Genomic DNA, 26491 nt, shown 5'->3' on the forward strand with positions numbered 1-26491 from the left:
CTAGCTTTTGAATGTGTTTGCTCTTGCTTCTCTTGTTCTTTTAATTGTGATGTTAGGGTGTCAATTTTAGATCTTTCCTGCTTTCTCTCATGGGCATTTAGTGCTATAAATTTCCCTCTACACACTGCTTTAAATATGTCCCAGAGATTCAGGTATGTTGTATCTTTGTTCTCATTGGTTTCAAAGAACATCTTTATTCCTTCCTTCATTTCGTTATGCACCCAGTAGTCATTCAGGAGCAGGTTGTTCAGTTTCCATGTAGTTGAGTGGTTTTGATTGAGTTTCTTAGTCCTGAATTCTAGTTTGATTGCACTGTGGTCTGAGAGACAGTTTGTTATAATTTCTGTTCTTGTACATTTGCTGAGGAGTGCTTTACTTCCAACTATGTGGTCAATTTTGGAATAAGTGCGATGTGGTGCTGAGAAGAATGTATATTCTGTTGACTTGGGGTGGAGAGTTCTGTAGATGTCAATTAGGTCTGCTTGGTGCAGAGTTGAGTTCAATTGCTGGATATCTTTGTTGGCTTTCTGTCTTGTTGGTCTGTCTAATGTTGACAGTGGGGTGTTAAAGTCTCCCATTATTATTGTATGGGAGTCTAAGTCTCTTTGTAAGTCTCTAAGGACTTGCTTTATGAATCTGGGTGCTCCTGTATTGGGTGCATATATATTTAAGATAGTTAGCTCTTCCTGATGAATTGATCCCTTTACCATTATGTAATGGCCTTCTTTGTCTCTTTTGATCTTTGATGGTTTAAAGTCTGTTTTATCAGAGACTAGGATTGCAACCCCTGCTTTTTTTTGTTTTCCATTTGCTTGGCAGATCTTCTTTCATCCCTTTATTTTGAGCCTATGTGTGTCTCTGCATGTGAGATGGGTCTCCTGAACACAGCAAACTGATGGGTCTTGACTTTTTATCCAATTTGCCAGTCTGTGTCTTTTGATTGGACCATTTAGTCCATTTACATTTAAGGTTAATATTGTTATGTGTGAGCTTCATCCTGTCATCACGATATTAGCTGGTTATTTTGCTCGCTAGTTGATGCAGTTCTTCCTAGTATCAATGGACTTCACATTTTGACATGTTTTTGCAATGGCTGGTACCTGTTATTCCTTTTCATGTTTAGTGCTTCCTTCAGGATCTCTTTTAGGGCAGGCCTGGTGTTGACAAAATCTCTAAGCATTTGCTTGTCTGTAAAGGATTTGATTTCTCCTTCACTTATGAAACTTAGTTTGGCTAGATATGAAATTCTGGGTTGAAAATTCTTTTCTTTAAGAATGTTGAATATTGGCCCCCATTCTCTTCTGGCTTGGAGAGTTTCTGCCAAGAGATCTGCTGTTAGTCTGATGGGCTTCCCTTTGTGTTTAACGCAACCTTTCTCTCTGGCTGCCCTTAACATTTTTTCCTACATTTCAACTTTGGTGAATCTGACAATTATGTGTCTTGGAGTTGCTCTTCTCGAGGAGTATCTTTGTGGCATTCTCTGTATTTCCTGAATTTGGATGTTGGCCTGCCTTATTAGGTTGGGGAAGTTCTCCTGGATGATATCCTGTAGAGTGTTTTCCTACTTGGTTCCATTTTCCCCTCACTTTCAGGCACACCAATCAGACGTAGATTTGGTCTTTTCACATAATCCCATACGTCTTGGAGGCTTTGTTCATTTTCTTTTTACTTTTTTCTCCACAGTTCTCCTCTTGCTTCATTTCATTCATTTGATCTTCAATTGCTGATACTCTTTCCTCCAGTTGATCGAGTCAGTTACTGAAGCTTGTGCATTTGTCACATATTTCTCGTATTAGGGTTTTCATCTCTATCAGTTCTTTTAAGGTCTTCCCTGCATTGATTATTCTAGTTATGCATTCATCCATTCTTTTTTCAAGGTTTTTAGTTTCTTTGCGCTGGTTATGTAGTTCCTCCTTTAGCTCTGAGAAGTTTGATTGACTGAAGCTTTCTTCTCTCAACTCGTCAAAGTCATTCTCCGCCAGCTTTGCTGGCAATGAGCTGTGTTCCTTTGGAGGGGGAGATGCGCTCTGATTTTTTGAATTTCCAGCTTTTATGCACTGCTTTTTCCCCATCTTTGTGGTTTTATCTGCCTTTGGTCTTTGATCATGGTGACATACTGATGGGGTTTTGGTGTGGGTGCCCTTTCTGCTTGTTAGTTTTCCTTCTAACAGTCAGGACCCTCAGTTGTAAGTCTGTTGGAGTTTGCTTGAGGTCCACTCCAGACCCTGTTTACCTGGGTATCAGCAGCGGAGGCTGCAGAAGATAGAATACTGCTGCACAGCGAGTGTTGCTGTCTAAGCTTCATCTCAGGGGTGTACCTCACCATGTGAGGTGTGAGGTGTCGGTCTGCACCTAGTGGGGGATGTCTCCCAGTTAGGCTACCCAGGGGTCAGGGACCCACTTGAGCAGTCTGTTCTCAGATCTCAACCTCCGTGCTGGGAGATCCACTGCTCTCTTCAAAGCTATCAGACAGGGGCATTTACCTCTGCCGAGGTTTCTGCTGCTTTTTGTTTAGCTATGCCCTGTCCCCAGAGAAGGAGTCTACAGAGGCAGGCCGGCCTCCTTGAGATGCAGTGGGCTCCACCCAATTCAAGCTTCCTGTTGGCTCTGTTTACCCACTTAAGCCTCAGCAAAGGCGGGCGCCTGTCCCCCAGCCTGGCTGCCACCTTGCAGTTAGATCTCAGACTGCTGTGGTAGCAATGAGGGAGGCTCCATGGGCTTGGGACCCTCCAGGCCAGGTGTGGGATATAATGTCCTGGTGTGCCGTTTGCTAAGACCCTTGGTAAAGTGCAATATTAGGGTGGGAGTTACCTGATTTTCCAGGTGTTGGTTGTCTCAGTTTCCCTTGGCTAGGAAAAGGGATTCCCTTCCCCCTTGTGCTTCCCAGGTGAGGCGATGCCTCGCCCTGCTTCGGCTCTCGCTAGTCGGGCTGCAGCAGCCGACCAGCACCGATTGTCCGGCACTCCCCAGTGAGATGAACCCGGTACCTCAGTTGAAAATGCAGAAATCACCCGTCTTCTGTGTCACTCATGGTGGGAGCAGGAGGCTGGAGCTGTTCCTATTCCACCATCTTGGGCACGCCTCAATGCTATTCCTATTAGACTACCATTAAGATTGTTAGCAGAACTAGGAAAAACTATTTTAAAATTCATATGGAACCAGAAAAGAGCCTGAAGAGCCAATGCAATCCTATGCAAAAAGAACAAAGCTGGAGGCATCATGCTATCCAACTTCAAACTATACCACAGGGCTACAATAACCAAAACAGCATGGTACTGGTACAAAAACAGACACATAAACCAACAGAATAGAATAGAGATCTCAGAAATAAAACTGCACACCTACAGTTATCTGGTCTTTGACAAATCTGACAAAAATCAAACAATGGGGAAAAGATTCCCTATTCAACAAATGGTGCTGGGATAACTGGCTAGCCACATGCAGAAGATTGAAACTCGACCCCTCCCTTACACTGCATACAAAAATTAACTCAAGACAGATTAAAGACTTAAATGTAAAACCCCAAATCATAAAAACCCTGAAAGACAACCTAGGCAATATCACTCAGGCCACAGGCATGGGCAAAAATTTCAGGAGGAAGACACCAAAAGCAATTGCAACAAAGGCAAAAATTAACAAATGGGATCTAATTATACCATAGAGCTTTTGCACAGCAAAAGAAATTACCAACAGAGTAAACAAACTATAGAATGAGAAAATTTTTGCAAGCTACGTATCCACCAAAGGTCTAATATCCAGCACCTATAAGGAACTTAAACAAATTTACAAGAAAAAAATCAAACAACTCCATTAAAAAGTTGACAAAGGACATGGACACTTTTCAAAACAAGACATTTATGTGGCCAATAAACATATGAGAAAACACTCAACATCACTGGTCATTAGAGAAACACAAATCAAAACCACAATGAGACACCATCTCACACCAGTCTAAATGGCTGTTATTAAAAAGTCAAAAAATAACAGATGCTGGCAAGGTTGTGGAGAAAAAGGAATGCTTATACACTGTTGGTAGGAGTGTAAATTAGTTCAACCATTGTGGAGAACAGTGTGGTGATTCCTCAAAGTCCTAAAGACGGAAATGCCATTTGACCCAGCAATCCCATTACTCTATATACACCCAAAGAAATATAAATTGTTCTATTATAAAGACACATGCACACATGTGTTCACTGCAGCACTATTAATAATAGCAAAGATATGGAATCAACCCAAATGCCCAACAATGACAGACTAGATAAAGAAAATGTGATATGTATATACCATGGAATACTAATCAGCCATAAAAAAGAGAGATCAGGTTCTTTGCAGGGACATCAATGGACCTGGAGGCCATTATCTTTAGCAAACTAATGCAGGTAGAGACAACCAAATACCACATGTTCTCACTTATAAGTGGTACAAAAATGATGAGAACACATGGACACACAGAGGGGAACAACACACACTGGGACCTAATGGAGGGTGGAGGGTGGGAGGAGGGAGATGATCAGGAAAAATAACTAATGGGTACTAGGCTTAATACCTGGGTAATGAAATCATTTGTACAATAAACCCCCACGACACATGTCTACCTATGTAACAAACCTGCACATGTATCCCTGAACTTAAAATAAAAGTTTAAAAAAAGAAATAAATTGGACCTCAAAGATAAAATAAATAATAAAAATTAGCCAGGCATGGTGGTGTGTGCCTGTAGTCCCAGCTACTTGGGTGGCTGAGGCAGGAGGATCACTTGAGCCCAGAAGTTTGAGATGATAGTGAGCATGATTGAGCTACTACACTCCAGCCTGGACAAAAGAGTGAGAGCTCAATCTCCAAGTTAGTAAATAAATAAATTAGATAAATAAGTAGATGAATTACACACCCACTTGAACATGGGGTAACTCACAGTGGTAACATAAAAGAAATGTTAAAATGTCATATTAAAAACTAAAATATGTTCAAATTCTTAACTTCTCTGTCACTGAAGAAAATGCAACTATTAATAATGCATACACACCCACTTAAAGTACTGAGACTCCTGAACAAGAACAGCTAAATAAACAATCACAGAGACATGATGATAACAGTGTCCTGGGAAGGTCTGTCTGGCAGCGACGTACAGGCAGGTACAAGAGTAATGTTTTTAATAGTCCCCTACTGACTCAGAAGAGTTAATGCATCTGTCACCAAGCTGCCATGATTTAAAGCATTATCTTATGTATTCAGAAAGCCCAACTGACGTGTTAAAAAACAAAAACAAACAAGGTTATTAGAATGCTGTGATTGCTCCAATGTATTTTTTTGCTGTTAATTTTCTTGGTCATTACCTTTAATGAATATAAGCTTGGAACTATATTGCAAACATGTAACTTAGAGGAAGCTTGTTGTCACTGAATTTCAGACTAAGGAGAAAGATGTCTTTACAGCTCATCTTGTTTGGGGCTCTGGCCCTTCTTACATTCCCACACCAGGGTGGGGTGTGTGTCTTGGCACAATGCTCCATGCCTCCTCCTTTCCTATCACACCATGAAGGAGACGTCCACAGGTGCACTCGGGGATATGTGTTGCTCAGAGCATTCTAGCTGGAACTCTACTCCTTTCTCTCCCACTTGAGAGCGCTGGAATCCAAGTAAGAGTGACATCATTAAAAAGTGACATTATTAGTAACAAATCACTAAACACAAAAGTCACAAGAGATGACTGGTGTGGCTCACATGATGGCAGGGAACTAGTAGGTCGGCCTGTGTTCCAACATGGGCAGTGGGAACTAGGGAGTCAAACATGGGCAGCAATAGGGAATTCAGTCATTCCTGAGGCAAACACACACACACACACACACACACACACAACAACAAAACAAAAAAACACACACCAAAAACCCGGCTTTGATAGCCAAAAGTTTTGAGCCAGAATCTATCTCCCCATGGTTTCTACTCCTTAATTCTAGCTCTACCACTTGGGCTGGATAGAAAAATTGAACCCCTCTCCACCCAGTGACTGAGTGTATGAAGATAATGACCATGGACATTTTCCTATTAGGCTTTCTCCACATCGACTCTGCCAATAATCCTCTCTTACTCTCATACGAAATGGCATTCTTTCTCAACAACCTGCTCTTCCTAAAACTCAAGGCTGCTCCTTAAAAAGAATCCCATTTTTGTTGAAGCACCTATAGCCATGTTTCTATCCCTAGCACATCTTCTGGGTTCAACACAAGGGATTTCCCAGGATAATTTTCAGGCTGCAAAAGAGATACTATATTCCTCGGGTTAGAATTCTGAATGAACCATATAATCAGGGACAAAAGACATGTTCAGGATTTAGCTCAGACACCTTCTCTCTTCTAGAAAGCCTGATATACCCAGCCTGAAGATTCCATGGGAATCCTCCCCAGGACACCAAGCACTATGTTATGTGAGGTACTGATTTACATATCTATTTTTTAAAAATCAAAACTGGAAGCCCCTTGAAGACAGGGATAGTGCCTTAACATGGAGGCACGTTCCGAATAAATTAATGAATGTAATTGTAAACACAACAAAAAACTACACGATCATTACAGCAACTGAGAAAATTTGAGAAGGTATCAGAGTTCTTCAAATTTTAGAACTTCCTCTTGACAAAAAAACCTATAGCTTTTCAAAGAAGAAATCCTCCAATGTTGCACCACAGTAAGACATTTAGCCTGTGTTTTGACAAAGCTTGTAAGCAACAGACAGCATTTAAAATGAAAACAGAAAGAATTCCATGCAAGGCACTTAAGAGGAGAGAAATAATGACGGGCAGGGATCCTACAGAGACAGCACAGCCGCAGGATTCCATCCAATCAGCTCAGGGAGAGGAGGGCTGCAGAGCTAAGGGATATACATGCTGATTTTACTGCATCTCAGCCAGAGAGCTGCTGGGGTGGCTGATTAGAGAAACACCCCTAGGAAAACCCACTTCTCTCTCCCAGTAGTGCTGCTTAAAGGAAGCCTCTAATTTATTTCATTTTGTTATCTAATTGCACCTCCGAGAATACAGATGAGCAAAGGTCTCTCTACGCCAAATGCCTGATGAGCAGAAAACCAACTATGGAAAGGCAATTCTTCTGTCTGCTTGGGGACACTGAGCTAAAACATTTGTGTGAATAATACAGTAACAGGAGAGAAAAGATTTGAGAGTCTAAATCCAAAGCAAGTGCTTTTCAATTACCACAGAAATCTTACACTATCCATGTAAATTTAGCATGGGTCGAGAGTACAAAATTTGCAATAGAGACACAGATGAAACAAAAGATATACAGAATCAAACAAAGCAAAACAATTTCCACACTGCACTGAAACCTAAATCTCTCAATTTACTCAGGTATAAACCCAAGTAAAGAGCCATGAGTATGTTCTTCAGTCAATCAGAAGTTTACTTTGTTGCCGGAATATCTGTATTTTGAAATAAAAGCTTCAGAAACATTTCTATAAATTAGGAGAAATAATCCTTATACCTTATTTTCAGACTCAGAGGAAGGTCTGTTGGTATTTGCCTAAAGTAAAATTCTTGCAAGAGTCTCTTTTATTTCAATTAGTTTGCAAAACTGGCATACATTTCTCATCAAAATAAATCTCCAAAGGTCTAATTAGTTGCTCAGTGATAGATTCTACTCAGTTTTCCAAATTTCCTATTCTTTTTAGTCTCATTTAAGAAACAGAAAGTTAGTTTGTCTCAGTTTAGACAGTGAGCTGCCTAGCTTATTCCCTTCAGTATAGCAGATGCTAAAAGGAAGTGTCAAATTCTCATTCCTGGTACTTAGTCCCAAATTCCTAAATACCTGCCTAATCTTTCATTAATTACATGACATTGGCCATGTGGCATACTATAAATGCTCTCCAGGGGTGCAGCGAAGGAGGAGCATCAAAGGACAAGGAGAGATCAAGCAAGACTGGGTGAAGACAGAGGCTGATTAACCCATGGGCTGCTCAAATGAAACGTGAGGAACTCCAATTTTATGGGCAGTAGAAAAGTCAAAGACAAGACATTTTGGAAATGTGTGTCAGTTCCTGGAGTCTCAGATGCTTTACAAGATTGATGGGTAAAATACTATTTCCAGAACTATGGATATTAGTGGCTACCAGTTTGGGTTGAGGATTAGGTGGTATTTAGAACCATCCAGAGATGAGAAATAGGAACCAATGCAGACTTTGGTCTACCTGGAGCACGTAGCAGGCAGGCCTCAGCTGTAAGTCTGGTTTTCCAGACTTCCGAAGGCTGGGACTCAGAATTCCAGTATAAAATCTCCTCACCAGTGGGTACGCATCAGTGAGGCCTATCTCAAGAACTTAGTCAGAATGACCAGCTGGGTCAATACTATGCAATCTGATTTCACAAAACCCTGCCTCTTGGCAACTTATCTTTTTTTGGAGGGTGGGGGAACTCAGCTCTTCCCTCTTGCCTGCTTGCATGCTGTTTCCTTTACCAGGCTCTGCTAACTCTTCTCCATCTTCACTTAACTGTCAGGAAGGTTCTCCCTGACAATGCAGTATGGGTGAGTTTCTCTGTGCTGGGCTTCTGTAGCCCCATGAGTTTTCCTTCTTGCCATGCTGGTCATTACTTGTCCCAAGTTTGCCCTCCCCACTAGACTATGGACTTCATGCACTCAGGAACCTTGTCTATATTCTACCTCCTGGTTCATGGAAGACACAAAGAAAATATTTATTGAATTCATCAATAAACTCTCCAAGAGAAAAACTAAAAAAGACAGGCAGAAAGTACCTAGGATTTTTTTAAATTTCCCATACTACACTGAGGTATACCTAGGAATTTTTTGTTTGACTCTTCATACAAACAGCAAAAACAGCAAAACTGAGGTAGCCTGTTGGATCTGATACAGATTAAAAATATATCCAGTCCCTAAAAAACTTCTGGTAGAATAAAAATCAGAATATTAAAAAATTGCTTTGTTATAACGAAGTACACAAGCAATATTCTTAACAATGCTTAAATGCGGTTTCTAGGTACCACAGGTTTGCAACATCCTCTTCTGTTCAAGTTCAGGATTGGTACTCTCAGATCCATTACCCACCAACCACTTAAGACCTAAGATGTTTCTGTGCACAATGTAATACACACTTTCAATCATAACCCTAAATATCACTTGCTCTGAAGAGACTTAAAGTAAAAGTAAAAGAGAAAACATGGCTCATGTCCCAAGAAAAATAAAATGAGATGTTTTGTTCATCACTTCTACCCTCACTTGCTGAGAACCTATCTTTTAAGCAGAAAGCTAAATAAGCTACATTATTTTTAATCCTTAACTAAAATCCCCCAAATGAGTATTAGTATTCTCACTTTACATTCACCTAAAAAGGGGCTCTGCCGGACGCAGTGGCTCACGCCTGTAATCTCAGCACTTTGGGAGGCTGAGGTGGGCAGATCACCTGAGGTCAGGAGTTCGAGACCAGCCTGGCCAACATGGTAAGACCCCATCTCTACCAAAAATACAATAATTAGCCAGATGTGGTGGTGTGCGCCTGTAATCCCAGACGCTCATGGGGCTGAGGCAGGAGAATCGCTTGAACCCAGGAGGCGGATGTTGCCGTGAGCCAAGATCACGCCACTGCACTCCAGCTTGGGCAACAGAGCAAGACTCTATCTCAAAAAATAATAACAATAATAATAATAAAATAGTAAAGAGTCTCTGATCAACAGATGGACTTTTGCGACACATGGTAGAAAGGGAAGTTTGAGCCAAGGTTGGACAGGCTCCAAAACTCTATTCTCTCCACTATACCTGGCTGCCTCTGGCCAATCATCTAGTAAGGAAGGTCCTTAAAGCAAGAAACCGACTTAAACTCTCCCAAAAACATTTCGGATGTCATTCTACAGCTTCTTTTCTACCCATCTCACCCTAATTCAAACATCAGCTCAACGCTGTCCTTATTTTTTAAAAATGATGATGAAACCCATCAGGAAAAGTGCATCGTGATCTTTCACCCTCACTGAGGTTTTGCTCTCAGGACAGTACAAAGGGAACACAGAATATTTTACATTTTATGTTTTAAAATGTACATGAAAAGTAGTTGTAAATAACAAAATGTATTCTCAGAGACCAGTGGAAAACAGTTGCCCTCTCCCGTTTTCTCTTCTCCTCTAATTATGACAGACATTTTTATGTCAAAGGGAACACTAGGCAGTAGTGAAGGCTTACCCTTTCCATCTCTTTGAAGTCATCATCTAGCTTGGTTCCTTCAGCTCCTCCAACCTTCTCACTCACTTTCTGTAGAAAATAACCACAAAGGAGAATTATTATAAATAGTTTCTTTTAAAAATGTGTTAGAAATTTTAAGCACTTTCGCAAATATCATCTAATGTAATCTCACAACCATTCCCTAAGTTATGTGGAGAGTCTTATTTTTATAACAGCAAACTGTGGCTCTGAGGGTCTGAACAACTTACTAAAGGCTATGCATCTGGTGGGTATAGAAGCAAGCATTCAAATTTGTATCTTCTTATTTCAACCTCAGTGCTCCTTCTATCAAATAAATCATTATATAACTACCTAATCCTAACATTTTCCTCTTGAAAGTTCTAAGGGACAAGAGCATCATACAATAATCATTTCCCTCTGATAATAGATCTAAAATGCTACCTATGTAGAAAATTGCTGCTTCTTCATCCTAGTCCTAAATGGGCTATTGAACAGATAATCACAAACATCTATCAAGCAGTTATACAAAGAAAAAAGTCTCAGTCCAGCTAATCTTCGAACAAAAGTACTTGTATAGTATAGTCTGTCTCATAAAGCTGTCTACATCCTTATGTACATAAGACAAAACATATGGAAAGCTGTTGAGGGCATTTCTTTGCTACTTGATCATTTTCCATTATCACACATTTTATATTTGTCAAATAACAAATGAAAACAGTCATTAACCACATGTAAAACTCATGTTCATAAAAATTAGATACACTATTATGTTCTGAAATTTTTCTGAAATAATGATTCAAATTAAACACAAAGGGATCACACAAAATACACTCTGGTTTTATCAAAGACAGAAATACTAAATGTTAATGGCACAAGACTTTTTCATTCCCTTTAAAATACCCTAATTGTAAAGACAGATGCTTTTCCCTAAGCTGTCACTGTATTACATAAAGTTATCGCACACAGATAACAAAGTATGGTTTTTAATTTCCTTCAATATCAGCTAGGTTGAAGGTCTTTGAGAAGATTCCTACCATGACCAACCCACAGTAAACTCAGCAACAACCTGGTTCACCTCCCTCCAAAGGGCCCCTGGATACCCTGCTCCACCTCGTGGCCAGGAATGCACTGATATCTCCTTGTTGGGGGGCCTAAGCTGTGTTCCTTACCCCCTGTCTGTCCTTCACTTCCACTTCCTGCCATCAGGAAAACTCTCAGAAGAGACCACTCTTGGGACAGCCACGAGTTGGAATTCTACCATCACTCTGGCCCTGCATACCCGATGCCACCCATTCCACCCCATCAGTAGAAATAGGAGAAATATGGCACAGTGGAAGAGCATGACGTGGACTGACCCCTCCATTCCTTGATAGGAATACAGAGTGGTTATGAAAATTAAATGGCATAAGAATTATAAGAGCATATGTTGGAACCTAACGGTATACAATAAATCCTAGTTCCCATCTCTCACCAATAAAATGTGTATCTGTTTACTGTATCCCAGTTTCTCCCATCAGTTTATCTAACTGTTATTTCATACTCTGAGAAGAAGCTGGCAATTTTCCTTGACATAATACAATCTTAGGTAGATAAAGGGCAATGATTCAAAGTGAAAGGTTATTAAATTTGTATCACTGACACATACTTTCACTTTCAATTTATCATTTAATATGTATACCTGGAGAACTATATAGAATATATATTATTACTACATTGCAGATGAGAAAAGTGAGGGTTGCATAAAGTACGATACTTGTCTACAGCAAACATCTTTAGCTAGGAAGAAATAGAAGCAGTTTTTCTAGGAAAAACCCCTAGGAGTTTTTAAAGCCACCCGACAGCTCTGAAGAGCTGTCCGTGGTGCTGGCTGTCTCCGTCTGAAGTTCTATTAGACTCAGAAGGCTAGAGGTGTACTCACTGCCTTAATTCTTAATTCTTGATATCAGCCCTCTCACTTAACTTGTGCCCTGAGTGATGCCGACTGATGATCCCCTATTTCAGCAGTCTTCACAGATTTAGGATTTGTCTGACATCAATACCACCTAACCTGAAGCCTGTATCAACTGTGATCTTGTTTGTCAGCCAGCTTCTTGGTCTGCATTTGTAAGGGTTTTTACCAAACTAGAAATTGGGTGAGGGGAGGTTAGAATTCAGTTAAGAACCTACGAGGCCAGGCACAGTGGCTCACACCTGTAATCCTAGCATTTTGGGAGCCTGAGGCAGGAGGATCGCAGGATTTCCAAGACCAGCCTGGGCAACATAGTAAGTAAGACTCTGCCTCTACAAAAATAAAAATAAATTATTTGAACATGGTAGTGTGCACCTGTGGTCCCAGATACTCTGGAGGCTGAGGTGAAAGAATTTGAAAGAACTGCTTGGGCTCAGGAAGTTGAGGCCACAGTGATCCGTGACTGTGCCACTGCACTCCAGCCTGGGTGACAGGTGAGACTCAGACTCAAAAAAAAAAAAAAAAAAAAAAAAATCAACTGCCAGTGAGTGGACCAGCATATTCAGGTTTAAGTTACAGAAAGTCATGAATAGAGGGGGTCTTAAAGGTTATTAATATAATATTATCCGTATCAACAAACCAATTTTTACTGTCACACTGATTCCCTCTCACTATGCTCAGTGACAGCAGTTTTAGCTCACATGTCAGTCCCTTCTTGTGTCATATTTTTCAAGTACATAGTTTACCACTAAATTTGGGTTAGGAAACTCTAGTTGAACTCCCACACAATAAAGAAATATTTTCTACAGAACCCCAAATCAATTGTTGTCTCCATTCTACATGACTGTCTCACTATATTCCAAGATTCTATTTTTTTGTCAAAAAGAATCATAGATCGACCCCTCATGTGACCTGTGACCTGTGATATTTAATTTCATTTAAAAAACAGACACACAAGGAAACATATAGCTGAGAGATGCCTTCATTAATAGCGAATCCTGGTAACCCTGTGTTAATCACATTTTGACCAACTCTAGAGAATAAACTATTTCCTTTATCAAAAGCACAAGGGCCTATATCACACTTTCAGTCCTATATTGTTAAATATAGAGTGATTTTAATTTCCCCTCTTGCATCCATCAACATCGTAGCACCACAGTAGCTGGATCGCTCTATCAAATGAGATACTTGGATCCCACTGGCCATTAATAATTCAGAACTAGTCTTGACAACACACTGAGGTCAAATCATCAATCCACTGGCTTTAACTCTTCGGTGTGTGTGTGTGTGTGTGTGTGTGTGTGCGTGTGTGTGTGTTCAAAAAAGAGAGAGGGAGGAAGAGAGGGAAAGGAAGAAGGGAGGAGTGCCTAAATGAGAATGAGAACAAGAGACAGCTTTTCTCTTCTCTGTAAAAGCTGACATTTGAGCTGCTGAGAGAGACAGTTCACGGAATATAGCGAATGATGTTAGCAGTTAGACACTGATACTGGCCTGACTGGTTGGTTGATATAAAAAATTTCTTATGTAATTAGATTCCTGGGGGAAAAAGTAATATTAAAAATAACATCTATACTGTTCTCTGGGCTATTTTTCCAAGTCACAAAGGGGCTAAATATATCAAGGCCCTGAATTAAACATAGTGGACTATGTAACAACTGACTCATTCCTTAGGAGTATGGCAAACATGTTTTCTTCCTTTTCTTTAAATAATGTTATTAAAACTTCCTTTTATTTTATGCATAAGGATCAAGGTGAGGAATACAGGCTCACTGATAATGAATTCTGTTTCTCCTTACCTGGTACCGCTTATTTGATGCTATTATTTTTCCAGCGAGGTGATATCTAAAATTGAGACTTTACAGTACTGAATATTATCTGATGCCACTTAGTACACTTTAACATATCTGCCATTTGAGAAACTGTTCACCTATTTAAAAGCAAAAGATATGAGAATCAAACAGAACAGTACAAGTGAACCAATATGTCCCCCTATATCATCCAAAAAAAACTAAAAACAACTCCCCTGTACCATCTAAAAATCTAAAAACATTGATGGTTCAAAACCTTTAATGGTGCCCATTTAGTACAACATTGAGACTTTATACTTCTAATCTATTACACTTCCCATACACTCTGTATTCCAAACAAACTAAAAATCTCATTTTCCTCTTATTCCTTATTGTCTTCCTCACAAGAGGTATTCAGTAAAGATAGCGAATACTATGTAAAGATGACCTAGAGGCAGCATAAACCAAGGCAAAGAAGACTGCCCACCTCATTCTGGGATGGTATTTCAAACAGCTCAAGTTTCAAAAAAGAAAATAAATAATACAATCAACTCACACTTCAAATTAAAAGTCTTAATTTTAAGCCTGCAGTATTGGACGTCTTGTGCTACATTTTTTCCATGTATCAAATAAGAAAAACGTCAAAGACAACCACCAGCCAGAGACAGCTTAAATAAATGACTACTGTTTTCAGCCCAAAGGATGCTGTCCTGCTTTCCAATAATGACTCATCCTCCCCCAGTTAGCTGTCACCTCTATGAAGAAGACATTCCACCCTCTAGGGGTGGCTCTGATTCTTCCCAGCATTGTGTTTCATTTACTAAATGCTTAAGAGCCAACTACTGTGCTTACAAACTGCCATTTATAAAGGTCTCCTTGAAAATCGCATCATCAGTGAAATTCAATAGACTTAAAACCAAATTTATTCATACCTCCCACATTGCCAGTTTATTTACCTCTGAATTTCCCTGATTTTGTTCAGCCACTATTCATCATGCAAAGCCAGGTTTCCTTACCATCCACCAAATGTGCTGTTTGTTCCCTCTGCTTTGTACCTGAAAGTATTTCCCTTTTCTAATCTTCAAATTCTACCAGTTGCCAAAAACGCCCACCCAGATGACACCTTCTCCATCATCTGTGACTCCCCATCCGAACTGGAAGTTATCGGACTTCCTCTGCATTCTTAATGAGACATCATCTGTTGGATTACCTGGAACGAACCACTCCATGAGTAAAACTGCTGAGCGTATTTGCTCATCTGAACTGTAAGCTGCTAACGGAGATCATATATCACAGGTTCTTTTATTTGAAAATGTCTGAGTCTTCGGTAATTAACATAGTGCTTGAAGAACAGAGCAGAAAACATTTATCTCAATGAATTATTCTAAAACTAAAAATTGCATGTAAATTAAATAAGGACCCTTAACTGAGTCAGCATCGGTCTGTATCTCTTAAGAGTTTAATCTCCAGTGCAAAGTACATCTTTTACTCTTTCAACAACAAGGAAAGAGTAAGAAAATCCAACAAACCATGATGTATGACATTTTACTTACAGCCAAGGCTAAAGAAAATTCTGTCTTCATTGTAACTATTCTGCATTCATCCACTGTGTGACTTTCATTACAACTGCAATTAGTATTAATGACCTAATTCTTTTCATTAATCCTGGTGCTAGCTAAATACATGTATTTTAGTTTATATGCATATGCACATATTTGTATATATAAATACACACTAATGTTGCCAAGTGTGTTTTTGTGTGTATACCCACATACATTTGATGGAAAATAAATATAATACTTTTCCAAAATACTTTTTTGAAAAATCACCATAATTTTAAGTATAGCACCATTTGTTCACTCATATTAAAACAGAATTACTTTAATTAACATTCTATAAATTAAGTATGCATAGGTTTGAAGAGTAGAAATCAGAATTCACAAAGTATCCTGCCTAATCTGCATTATGGGGCAATCCATAAAATTATTTATTTACATGTACAAAGAAATGCCAATGACAATTCAGTAAATGAGAGCCACTTTAGGCAAGAGTTTTTAAAAACTGGATTTAGAGTCAAGAGACATGAATTCCAGTCTTGGAAATGTCACCTAATAGTTGCGTGAAAAAGAAAACGCCTAACATCTTGCTGCCTCAATTTCTTCACCTGAGCAATGAAAACCAACATCATCTAACACTGAATCTGTTTTTAGAATTAGATGAGAAAATATGTGTAAAAGTACTTTGTCAACTATCAAAGAGCATAATTTAAATAAGGGATTATTATTCCTCAATAAGCAGTCTTAAACGAAAGATGGAATTTTAAACTATTTCACACATTGAGCAAAAAAATCTAAATGTAATTTAAGTGTATTATTAAAGAACATTACTTAATGCAAAAGCTCTTTAGAAAGACATAATAACTAGCCCTGTAGGACATTACTGTATTCTCAATATTTATAGAAAGGCATCACCTCTGATAATAAATAAAAGACCATCCTTTGATTCTATGTGAAAGCTCTTTGTTATTCTTTGTTATTTAGTAAAGTACTAAAACATTTAAAAATACAATACAATACTTGATGATATATCAAATATTTAGAGGGAAAAAGAAGAGTGAAATTTCAGCAGTATTCTTTTGGTATCTGGCTAAATACACATAGATCTTGTTTTTCCAGATGGTGGTATCCCCACGTATAATAGACAGGGTGGATTCACTTTACGCAATGTATGTCTCACACTAGTCTTTCTCAGCTGTCATTAAGTTGGAATGCTTAAATGCCATGATGTTTTGAAAATGGATTTCAAAAAATACATATTTATTTTTCTAAGAAAATTTAACATTTTCTTAGAAAATGAGTAAAGGCATTTTGTCTATCTAAATTGAGATAATTTTATTTCTCACTATCAAAAAATTGTATATTTAAGAAAATTGGAAAGTTTCCTTTTATATAATATAAAAAACAGTGATGTTCCCATGAATTCAACAGGATGAAGACTGATTTTCTTTGAATATCTAGAGCTAAAAACTTTAAAATGAGTTTGAGTGAGTTAAGTACTTGGCCTTTTTCCCAGCTTCCAGCCTATTTTGTTCCTTGCCAAACACTTTATGGAAAATGCAGAAACTGATTTGTATGATGCTGTAATTGTTTCTGGTGTGGTTCATTGGGGTTAAAAGTAATAACTTTTTCAGCCCCATTTCCCCAAGATGAAAAATTCCCATAGACTATGGGGCAAATTACTTACATCCTTCAAAAGGAGTTAGAAAAATTTATGATAGAGGGATCATGCAGAGCTTTCAGCTCCTTCCTGGAAAGATGGTTTATAACTACCCACAGTTTCATTCGCAAGGTTTCCTATTTTTGTATTACAGAAAATTTTTTGAGTATATACAATGTGCCAAATAAAAAATAACTGGCATTTCTCTATTTTTCAACCCCCCCCCCCAAATAATTTAGTTCATCATCGGACAAGGAGCAATTTAAGAGGGCAGTTCAGCAAGCAGGGATGATGTTTCCATAGTTTCCCATCCCTGGCAACAGGAAAAAATTTTATACATTTTCATAGTCCACTGGCATAACCCATTGAAGTTACACAAAGTATAAAAAGACAGTGTCTGCTAATAACAGACTCTAAGACTTGAGGTCTGATTTATGCCATGTAGTAGTTTTTTGAATTCTATTTAAAGCTAGTCATAAATCCCCTTGAGGGGGAAAAAAAAAAGGAACTCATAAAGAGAAAAAAAAAAAAGTGCTAGTAATTACTTTGGGATTTCTGAGCTGGTTACTAAGTGGTCTAGAACCTAATCCTTGGTGAATCAGTTGATAAGGCCAAAGCAAATCAATCAGGATTTCTCATTTGTTAAGAGAAAGTTTCTGGCTAGCCCCTTTCTACTAACCAATTTTGTGAATTGAAACTACAAACTACCCTGGGCCTGTTTCCTCATCCACAAAATGGGGCCAGAACAGGGTGGACCTGGGTAATCAGGAGAGTTCTAAGATACATTACAACTATAAATTTCATGCTTATTTCTGTGATGGTGAGTTGCATGCATCAATTTCACAAGTCTACAGTATCCAGCTGTTCAACCAAACTAAAGCAATAGCTGTGAAGCTGTTTTGTGGAAATGGTTAACATCTACAATCTGTTTACTTCAAGTAAAGAAGATTATCCTTCATAATGTGGGTGAGCCTCATCCAATCAATGGAAAAGTCCTAAGGACAGGGCTGAGCTGACTCTGAGGAAGAAGGAATTCTGCCTCAAGACTGAAGCATCAGCTTCTGACCAAGAGTTTCCGAGCCTGCTGACCTGACCTGCAAATTTCTGACTTGTCAAACATAACCACATGAGGAAATTCCTTGAAATAAAATTCTCTCTCTCTCTCTATATATATATATATATATACACACACACACATACACACACATATGTATACATGTGTGTATATATATATATGCATGTATATGTATGTGTGTATGTATATCCATGTATCACCATTCTGTTTCTCTGGAGAACCCTAACTGCTACAATTTCTACCTGCTGCAGTACTATTTATAGTATAACACAGGCAGACCATATATTAGGAAAGGGAGGAAAAGAGAAAGTACTATGCAAGGTGCTTAAAAAGAAAATGCTATGACACATTTTTTTTTTTCAGATTAGGGTTATTTTGGTGCAAGTTCCATTCTTTAGAAAAAAAGACACAAAAACATCTTAAGATTAAATCCACCAAATGGAATGAATACAGCAGCACTCAAATTGAATGCCTACTATATACCTGGGACTTTGCAAGCACTGAAGGTTTTAAATGCAAATAAAACAGGCACATGCTGTTTGGGAACCTGCAGTTTTGTTTAGATGACTGTATATATAAACAAATCATTTCAATACAATGGTGTACATACATTAACAAAAGTACAGAGTTCCTTCATGGACAATTAGAACATAGCTGAGAGAGAAGAGTAGGCTGGGGAAAGCTTCCTCTAGGCTGGGCTGATTCTGAAGGGAATTAGTAAGCCAGATGAACAGACATGGGATCAGGAAGAAGCTTTATTACACAGAAGTTTCTATATGACAAAAAGCAAACAAGCAACAAATGTAGCATATGCACAGGACAGTGCATATATTTCTGTGTTGCCAGAGCTCAGAGGCGACTGCTCAGAGAGAACATGCATCCAGAGTACAGCTATGAGTCAAGGAAGGAACCCTGAGCATCACCAACAATTAAAGACGAGGCAGGGAAAGAACCAAAGAAACTGACCGAAACCAAAAAACAGAAAGCAAAGGGAGAATCAGGGAAGAACAAGGTCACAACATTCAGAGAAATTTCCCTAATGAGTATAAGCAAGCCCAGAGGATGGGCAAGGGGGTAGCAGTAGGGTGCGGCTGAAACAATCATTTCAGAGTCATTAGAGTAACAGAGTCTGATAGCTTCCAGCAGTGCAAACTGCGTATATGTGATGTAGGTTAATACAATGGGCTTAGAGACAAAATAAGCATGATCCAAAAGACACTACGAATCAGATAATAGGAACTACATCCTCATATTATTTTTCTCAGATAAATTTTATTTGTTCATTTGTTTTTTAAAATTGTTTTAAACTATACTTTAAGTTCTGGGATACATGTGCAGAACGTGTAGGTTTGTTACATAGGTATACACGTGCCATGGTGGTTTGCTGCACCCATCAACCCGTCATCTACATTAGGTATTTCTCCTAATGCTATCCCTCTCCTATCCCCCAATCCCTCGACAGACCCTGGTGTGTGATGTTCCCCTCTCTGTGTCCATGTGTTGTCAAAGTTCAACTCCCACTTACCAGTGAGAACATGTGGTGTTTTGTTTTCTGTTCCTGTGTGAGTTTGGTGAGATTGATGGTTTCCAGCTTCATCCATGTCCCTGCAAAGGACATGAACTCATCCTTTCTTATGGCTGTATAGTATTCCATGGTATATATGTGCCACATTTTCTTTATCCAATCTATCATTGATGGGCATTTGGGTTGGTTCCAAGTCTTTGCTATGGTGAACAATGCTGCTCTGTTCACATCCTCATGATTTTGTGTACAATATTGCCCTCTTCCATCTCACTTTCTGCCTATAGAAATATCATTTGGAATCACAGGAAATGCTCATGAAAAGTACAGTAATTGATGGCTGCAGGGCTCTAAGACTTGGACAGTTTTTTCCCATCCATTCAAGGTAGGCATTTCAGCTTTGCAGAAAGCCAACATCAGGGACAAACTGCAAGCTGATGGATATTTGAATATATCTGAGAGACTTCCTACATGTATTTCACACCTCAGTATAGTCAGTTCTCCATATAGCATTTTATGTCACCAAATGTGGCAGTGAAGCTCTATCCTGAGATAAATGTTCTTCCTTCCTAAGCCAAAGGAAGCTACTGGCACCATGCTCATAGATGCAATAATAAATCATAAGCTTTACCTTAGCTAACAATAAGAAAGAGATATAAAGAGACTGCAGAGGTAGTCATGAAAGTGGATGGACTACCAGGGGGCATGCAAGAAGAGACCCCAGACAGAAAAATCACTGACTTCTCTATGGAGGAAATAAAAGTCCTGTTTACTGAGAAATTAGGATCAAAAATATAACCACACAAAACTCAGAAAGAAGGATTCCTGTCTGAGGTATGAAATTTGAAAATTAATATCTATAGAAATTCTATGATCTAAATCAAAAAATGTAAAAAGCCTCCTAGTGACAGGGCAGACATACATATCCATCCATCCATACATACATAAACACATTTCATTTATAATCTTGGGCTCAATGTCCTGAATGCTAAGCAGCTCATCACCGCCTAAGAAGGCTATGCACTGACAGATGCTCCACTTTGCTTCCACCCCAAGCCGTGAGGTCTGCTGCCTGCACTGCAGCTGACTCCCTGCTGATAAACAATACAGGCTTATGCTGAATCAGACAAAAAATTGTGGAGGCTCCCCTACCACACAAATTCCTGGCTTGTTTTCTTCACACAGTCTCAGGTATCAGAACTGTACTTGTCCTCTGCCCCCACAGGGTATAAGTATGTAACAGGAAAGCCTGCTGCAATAGATGAAACATATATGCAGAGTAATGTCACTGAACCCCACACCACCTACCTGCTAACTTAAGCTCTTCCTTCCCATTATGCTTTCCACGTGTGGACAGAGCTGCCAGCTTTATCTTTCCATTTCCTACTGCCTCAGTCAACTCTGTGCCAATAGAGTTGTCCCTCATTGTATGCAGAGGACTGGTTCTGGAACCTAGAATCCCTGTGCCTACCAAAATCTTACATACTCAAGTCCCTCAGCTGGCCCTGTAGAACCCACATATACAAAAAGTTGGTCCTCTGCACAGGCAGGGCTCACATCCCATGAATATTCTATATTCCACCCATGTTTGGTTGAAAAAAAAAAAATCCCTGCATAAGTGGAACCCATAGTTCAAATCAGTATTGTTCAAGGGTCAACTGTAGTTATATGTCATACTCTTACATAAATACAAATCTCATACATGCACACACACAAATATATAGGGAGCATTTTATAAATAATGGATATTTCTGGATTTTCTATAGATTTAGCATGCTTATACTCATACACTAAACTGAAGACAGGTGCTAAGTATTATTGCAGGATTCCAACCCGGCACTAATGGCTTCCTTTTCTTTCAAGTTTCTGCCTAGTGCTTTTCAAGCCATGTGGAAGACTTGCTCTTGAATGAGTTGACTGTTTGCACAGCTCCGACGAAAATATGTCAAAAAACAAAATACGGAAAGGACACAGGAAACATAGTCTCCTTTTAACTCTTAGGCTTAGTAATGTGCTAATGTCAACATCTGCCAATGAGTGGTAGGTAGCGAATATCAGGATTCTAGGAGGCTGTCCTTTTAGTTGGTCAAGTGAGATCTGAGAGGAAGACACAGAGGAATATTTAGAAAGAAAAGACTTTTAAGAGACTGGGTACCCCTTCTCATGATGTGGCAAAAGTGAAGCAGAATATGTACCAGGAAGGGAGCCCGAAGCCAGCACTTTTGAAGTTACTTGTCCTTTAGCTCTGGAATGTAGGGGAAAGAAGATATAATGCATTACTTTGTAAAGATATAATTTATATCCCATAAAAGGTTCATCCACTTAAAGTATACAATCCAGTGATTTTTAGTGTATTTACAGAGTTATGTAATCATCACCATACTCTAATATTAGACCGCTTTCATCATATCAAAAAGAACTTTTTTACAGCATTCACTGCCCAGGCTCCTTCCCCCAACTCTACCCCACCCTTGGTAACCACACATATACTTCTGTCTCTATGGATTTACCTACTATGGACGTTTTATATAAATGAAATAATATAATTATGTGGTGTTTTGTCTCTGGCTTGTTTCACATAGCGTAATGTTTTGAAGGTTCCTCCTGTTGTGACATATCTCACTGCTTCATTCCTTTTATGGCTGAATAATATTTCATTGTATAGATAATCCATATTTTGTTTATTCGTTCAACTGTTGATGGACATTGTGTGCTACTTACTAGGTTGATAACTGTGGGCAAACTGTCTTACCTCTTAACTTTTCAAATATGTGGATAACTAAAAGCTACCTCACAGGGCAGTTATACATGAAGTTATGTGGAGACTGTACAATATAATTGAGTAAGTGCTTTGTCAACTGTAAAGTACTTCACCAATGCAAGAGATTACTGTCAATCTATGAGCATCAATATATGTCCTGTTACCTAAGAACAAGATGACATCATATGAAAACTCATGGATATGGTAACTATAAATTTCCAAAATGCTTCTGCCTCAGACAGACATGTGGCTGAAGGAGGAAGCACAGATACTTTCCAAAAATCCAGGTAAATTAAAAGGTTGAGGACAATTAGTCTAAATGGCGTCATTCCAGATGATCTTGAAAAGCAAAATAATGTGCCTGTGGGCACCTGTTATGGAGTGATGAACTTGAGATTTACATTTCAAAATGCAATTCTCTACTGAGAGTGCACTTTCTAGAAGGGACCTATATTAAGTTTTCTTATCAAATCAACTCAGGTTACAAGAGTTCTTTAGTACACTGGTCCACTGAGCTGGCAAGCAGAGGTTAAGGGAATGTGAGAGGGAAATAAACACATTCACTAGCCTATGCAGTCTAGTTTTGTTTTGTTTTGGCAAAACGAAGGATTACACTTTTGATGTGGGGTGAGGGTTGTAGGAAAGAGGAGGTCTGACCACCCATCAAAAAAGAATCACTGCAGAAGTAAACTTATGATTTGATGGGAAGATATCATCCCACGGGTACATACTTGTGCTGAAGAGTGGGGAAGGCAGCAGCAGTAAGAACTGCTGAGGACATGGGGAGTGAAGTGACCAGGTGTGCTATGTTCAGACAGCCAGGTGTTACAGAGAGAGGACTGAAACCCAGGTCCCCTGATTCCAAACCCAATCAAACTTCTGTTCCCAGGAAAGGATCTATTTGGGTTGGCTATAATCAATATGCAACTTCAGTGTGCAAAAATCTTTTAAATTTTTAACAATTTGCTTCTTATATCTGTTTATATTGTTAAAAGCTGTTGGTAAACTTTTTCTTGGAAATGAACAAGAATTGATTAAAATCAATTAGGCTTAGTGTCCTTCAATAATAAATCCATAATCTCCTTCCTTTGCCTATAGGCCTATTGAATCATATTATCACTAGGCCAATCATACTCTTCCCCATGAAGACTTCCAAACCCCTTTGTGCTCCCATGGCCCCTGTTAGACAGTATTGTTAGATAGTATTTTAAAGTATCGTTGTTTATATGAATGCCTCACAAATTTTTTGAGTTCCTGCAAGGCAGTGATTCTGATCTTGTTCATCCCTCTTTCCCAGTGCCTAGTGCAGGCCTGATACATGCTCCAGAATATATTAACAGACAAGGAGGCAGTAGAACAGTATACCAACCTCTACACTAATTTGATCTGCTTATTCTTCCTTTAACTTCCAATTTCTAATTAATTCTCTTTGACGTCATTCCCCTGAACCATCATTGTATTTGTCTTTTCCTCTTTCCCACCAAATATGCCTCTTGCAGTGGCAAACCTTGAGGGCAAAAGTCAGTTCCAGGAAAAAGAGTAACTAACAACTCCAGTCACAATCTCCCAACAGCACTACCTTAACAGGTTATGTTTTAAAGGGTAATATTAATGTGCTGGTATGATTGTTGTTGAGAATATGATGAAGTCCGAGAAAAGAGTGAAAGTGAGTTGGCCTACTCAACGCTCATGTCATTTAAAACAGTCACGATCAGACACAACATGACAGTCAGATGTTTTGCCTTTTTTATATGCTTGTTTCCCTTCCACAGTATCTCCTCCTCTGCCATCATAGGTCAGAACCTGACTACCTTCTAATTTCTGCCACTTGTTCATTTAAAAATAGTCACTGAATGTCTTTTGTATGTCAGGCACTGAGGATACTGTGAGGAGGATGTGCAAAGGCCCAGGGGTAAATAGGGAAAGCATGGCTCCTCCAAGAGACCAGCACGGATGAAAATCAGAGAGGGAGGGAGAGAGCACTTGAGACGAAGCTGAAGACACTGGCAAAACCCAGAACCTGCAAGCCCCTTTGGACGAAACAAAGGCTTCCATCCTAACAGCAATGAGGGATTCTATTAAGTCAGCTTGGGCTGTCATAACAAAATACCAGAGACTGGGTAGCTTAAACAACAGCAACTTACTTTCTTGTGATTCTAGAACTAGAAGCCCAAGATAAGGGTGCCAACATGGTTGGTTTTTGGTGAAGGCTCAATTCCTGGCTTGCATGTGGCTGCCTTCGCCTTCTCACTGTGTCCTCACATAAACCTTCCTCTGTGGTTGTGTGGAGAGAGAAAGATGCTCTCTCTTTCTCTCTCTCTCTGTCTCTGTCTCTCTCTTTCTCTCTCTCTCTCTCTCTCTCTCCCCTGCCTCCCCCTGCCTCCCTCCCTCTTCCTCTTCTTATAAGGGCATGAATTCCATCAGCAGTGTCCTACCCTCATGAACATTCATATAACCTTAAATACCTCCCAAGGGCCCCATCTCCAAATACCATCACATTAGGCATTAGGGCTTCAACATATATTTGGGGGAACACAAACATTCAGTCCATAGCAGGGAGAAACATAAGATTTATAATTTTAAAACATCACTCTAGATATACTTAGTGCAAAGCCACTCAGCCAAATAACAGCTTGGCATAACCAAAGGACACCGCTTTAGGAAAAGGTATCATTCCTACCATAAGGGCTATACAACGTTTTGCTTTCATCTGCAGAACCAGAGTCGTGACTGTCGCAAGGCTGGCCTGCACAAGAACATATGGCTTTCTCTGAAAGTTTTGCATGCCTCAAGTCCCAAATCTGCTAATAAAAACATCCTGTTCTCTAAGTAAGCTTAAGTGTGCACTTACTTAAAAAATTGTTTCTGTCCTTTTGTTTTGGTTCCTCTCCTTACACAGTATATTAAAATCTTCAGTGAGATTTAATTTTCTGAAGTCTAAGAGAAATTTTCCCAATGAATTATAGTTTCCTGAAAATTTTGTCACTTTGTTGAATTACCATCCATTCATGTCATATTTAGAGCAACTTAGAGCATGTTTGACCTGTCATTTAAAATTCAGGAGAGTATCTTCAACAGATGCAGAAAATGCCTTTGATAAAATTCAACACCCCTTCACGCTAAAACACTTAATAAACCAGGTATTCACTGAATGTATCTCAAAATAGATACATTGCTATTTATGACAAACCCACAGCCAATATCATATTGAATGGGCAAAAAGCTGGAACCATTCACTTTGAAAACCAGCACAAGATAAGGATGCCCTCTCTCACCACTCCTATTCAACACAGTATTGGAAGTGCTGGCCAGGACAATCAGGCAAGAGAAAGAAATAAAGCGTATTCCAACAGGAAGAGAGGAAATCAAACTGTTTCTGTCTGTAGATGATATGATTGGGTATTTAGAAAACCCCATGATCTCAGCCCAAAAACTCCTTAAGCTGATAAGCAACTTCAGCAGTCTCAGGATTAAAAAAAATCAACGCGCAAAAAATCAAAAACATTCCCATACACTAATAATAGACAGAGAGTCCAATTATGAGTAAATTCCTATTCACAATTGCTACAAAGAGAATAAAAAACCTAGGAATACAACTCACAAGGGATGTGAAGGACCTCTTCAAGGAGAACTATAAGTCACTGCTCAAGGAAATAAGAGAGGACACAAACAAATGGAAAAACATTCCATGCTCATGGATAGGAAGAATCAACATCATGAAAATGGCCATGCTGCCCAAAGTAATTTATAGATTCAGTGCTATTACCATCAAGCTACCACTGACTTTCTTCACAGAATTAAAAAAAAATACTTCAAATTTCATACAGAACCAAAAAAGAGCCCGTATAGCCAAGACAATCCTAAGCAAAAACAACAAAGCTGGAGGCATCACACTACCTGACTTCAAACTATACTACAAGGCTACAGTAACCAAAACAGCATGGTACTCATACCAAAACAGATATATAGACCAATGAACAGAACACAGACCTCAGA

General features: G+C 39.1%; 1 protein-coding gene across 2 annotated transcripts in view; it reads right to left on the reverse strand.

The window, feature by feature from the left end:
• The window catches only part of SH3GL2 (SH3 domain containing GRB2 like 2, endophilin A1), a 230754-nt gene that overhangs the window by 47385 nt on the left and 156878 nt on the right, over window positions 1–26491 (reverse strand). Inside the window, exons 1-3 of one of the 2 annotated variants that reach the window (XM_023197181.2) lie at window positions 17023–17027; window positions 10498–10504; window positions 10187–10255 (exon numbers count right to left, since the gene is read on the reverse strand). In XM_023197181.2, coding sequence (XP_023052949.1) covers window positions 10187–10195 — 9 coding nt within the window. In that variant the 5' untranslated portion in view covers window positions 10196–10255; window positions 10498–10504; window positions 17023–17027. Of the gene's footprint in view, window positions 1–10186; window positions 10256–10497; window positions 10505–17022; window positions 17028–26491 lie in introns of those variants that run through there. The other variant, XM_023197178.3, reaches the window with a different exon arrangement.

The sequence above is a fragment of the Piliocolobus tephrosceles genome, chromosome 14, assembly GCF_002776525.5.
Source record: "Piliocolobus tephrosceles isolate RC106 chromosome 14, ASM277652v3, whole genome shotgun sequence".
Lineage (NCBI taxonomy): Eukaryota > Metazoa > Chordata > Mammalia > Primates > Cercopithecidae > Piliocolobus > Piliocolobus tephrosceles.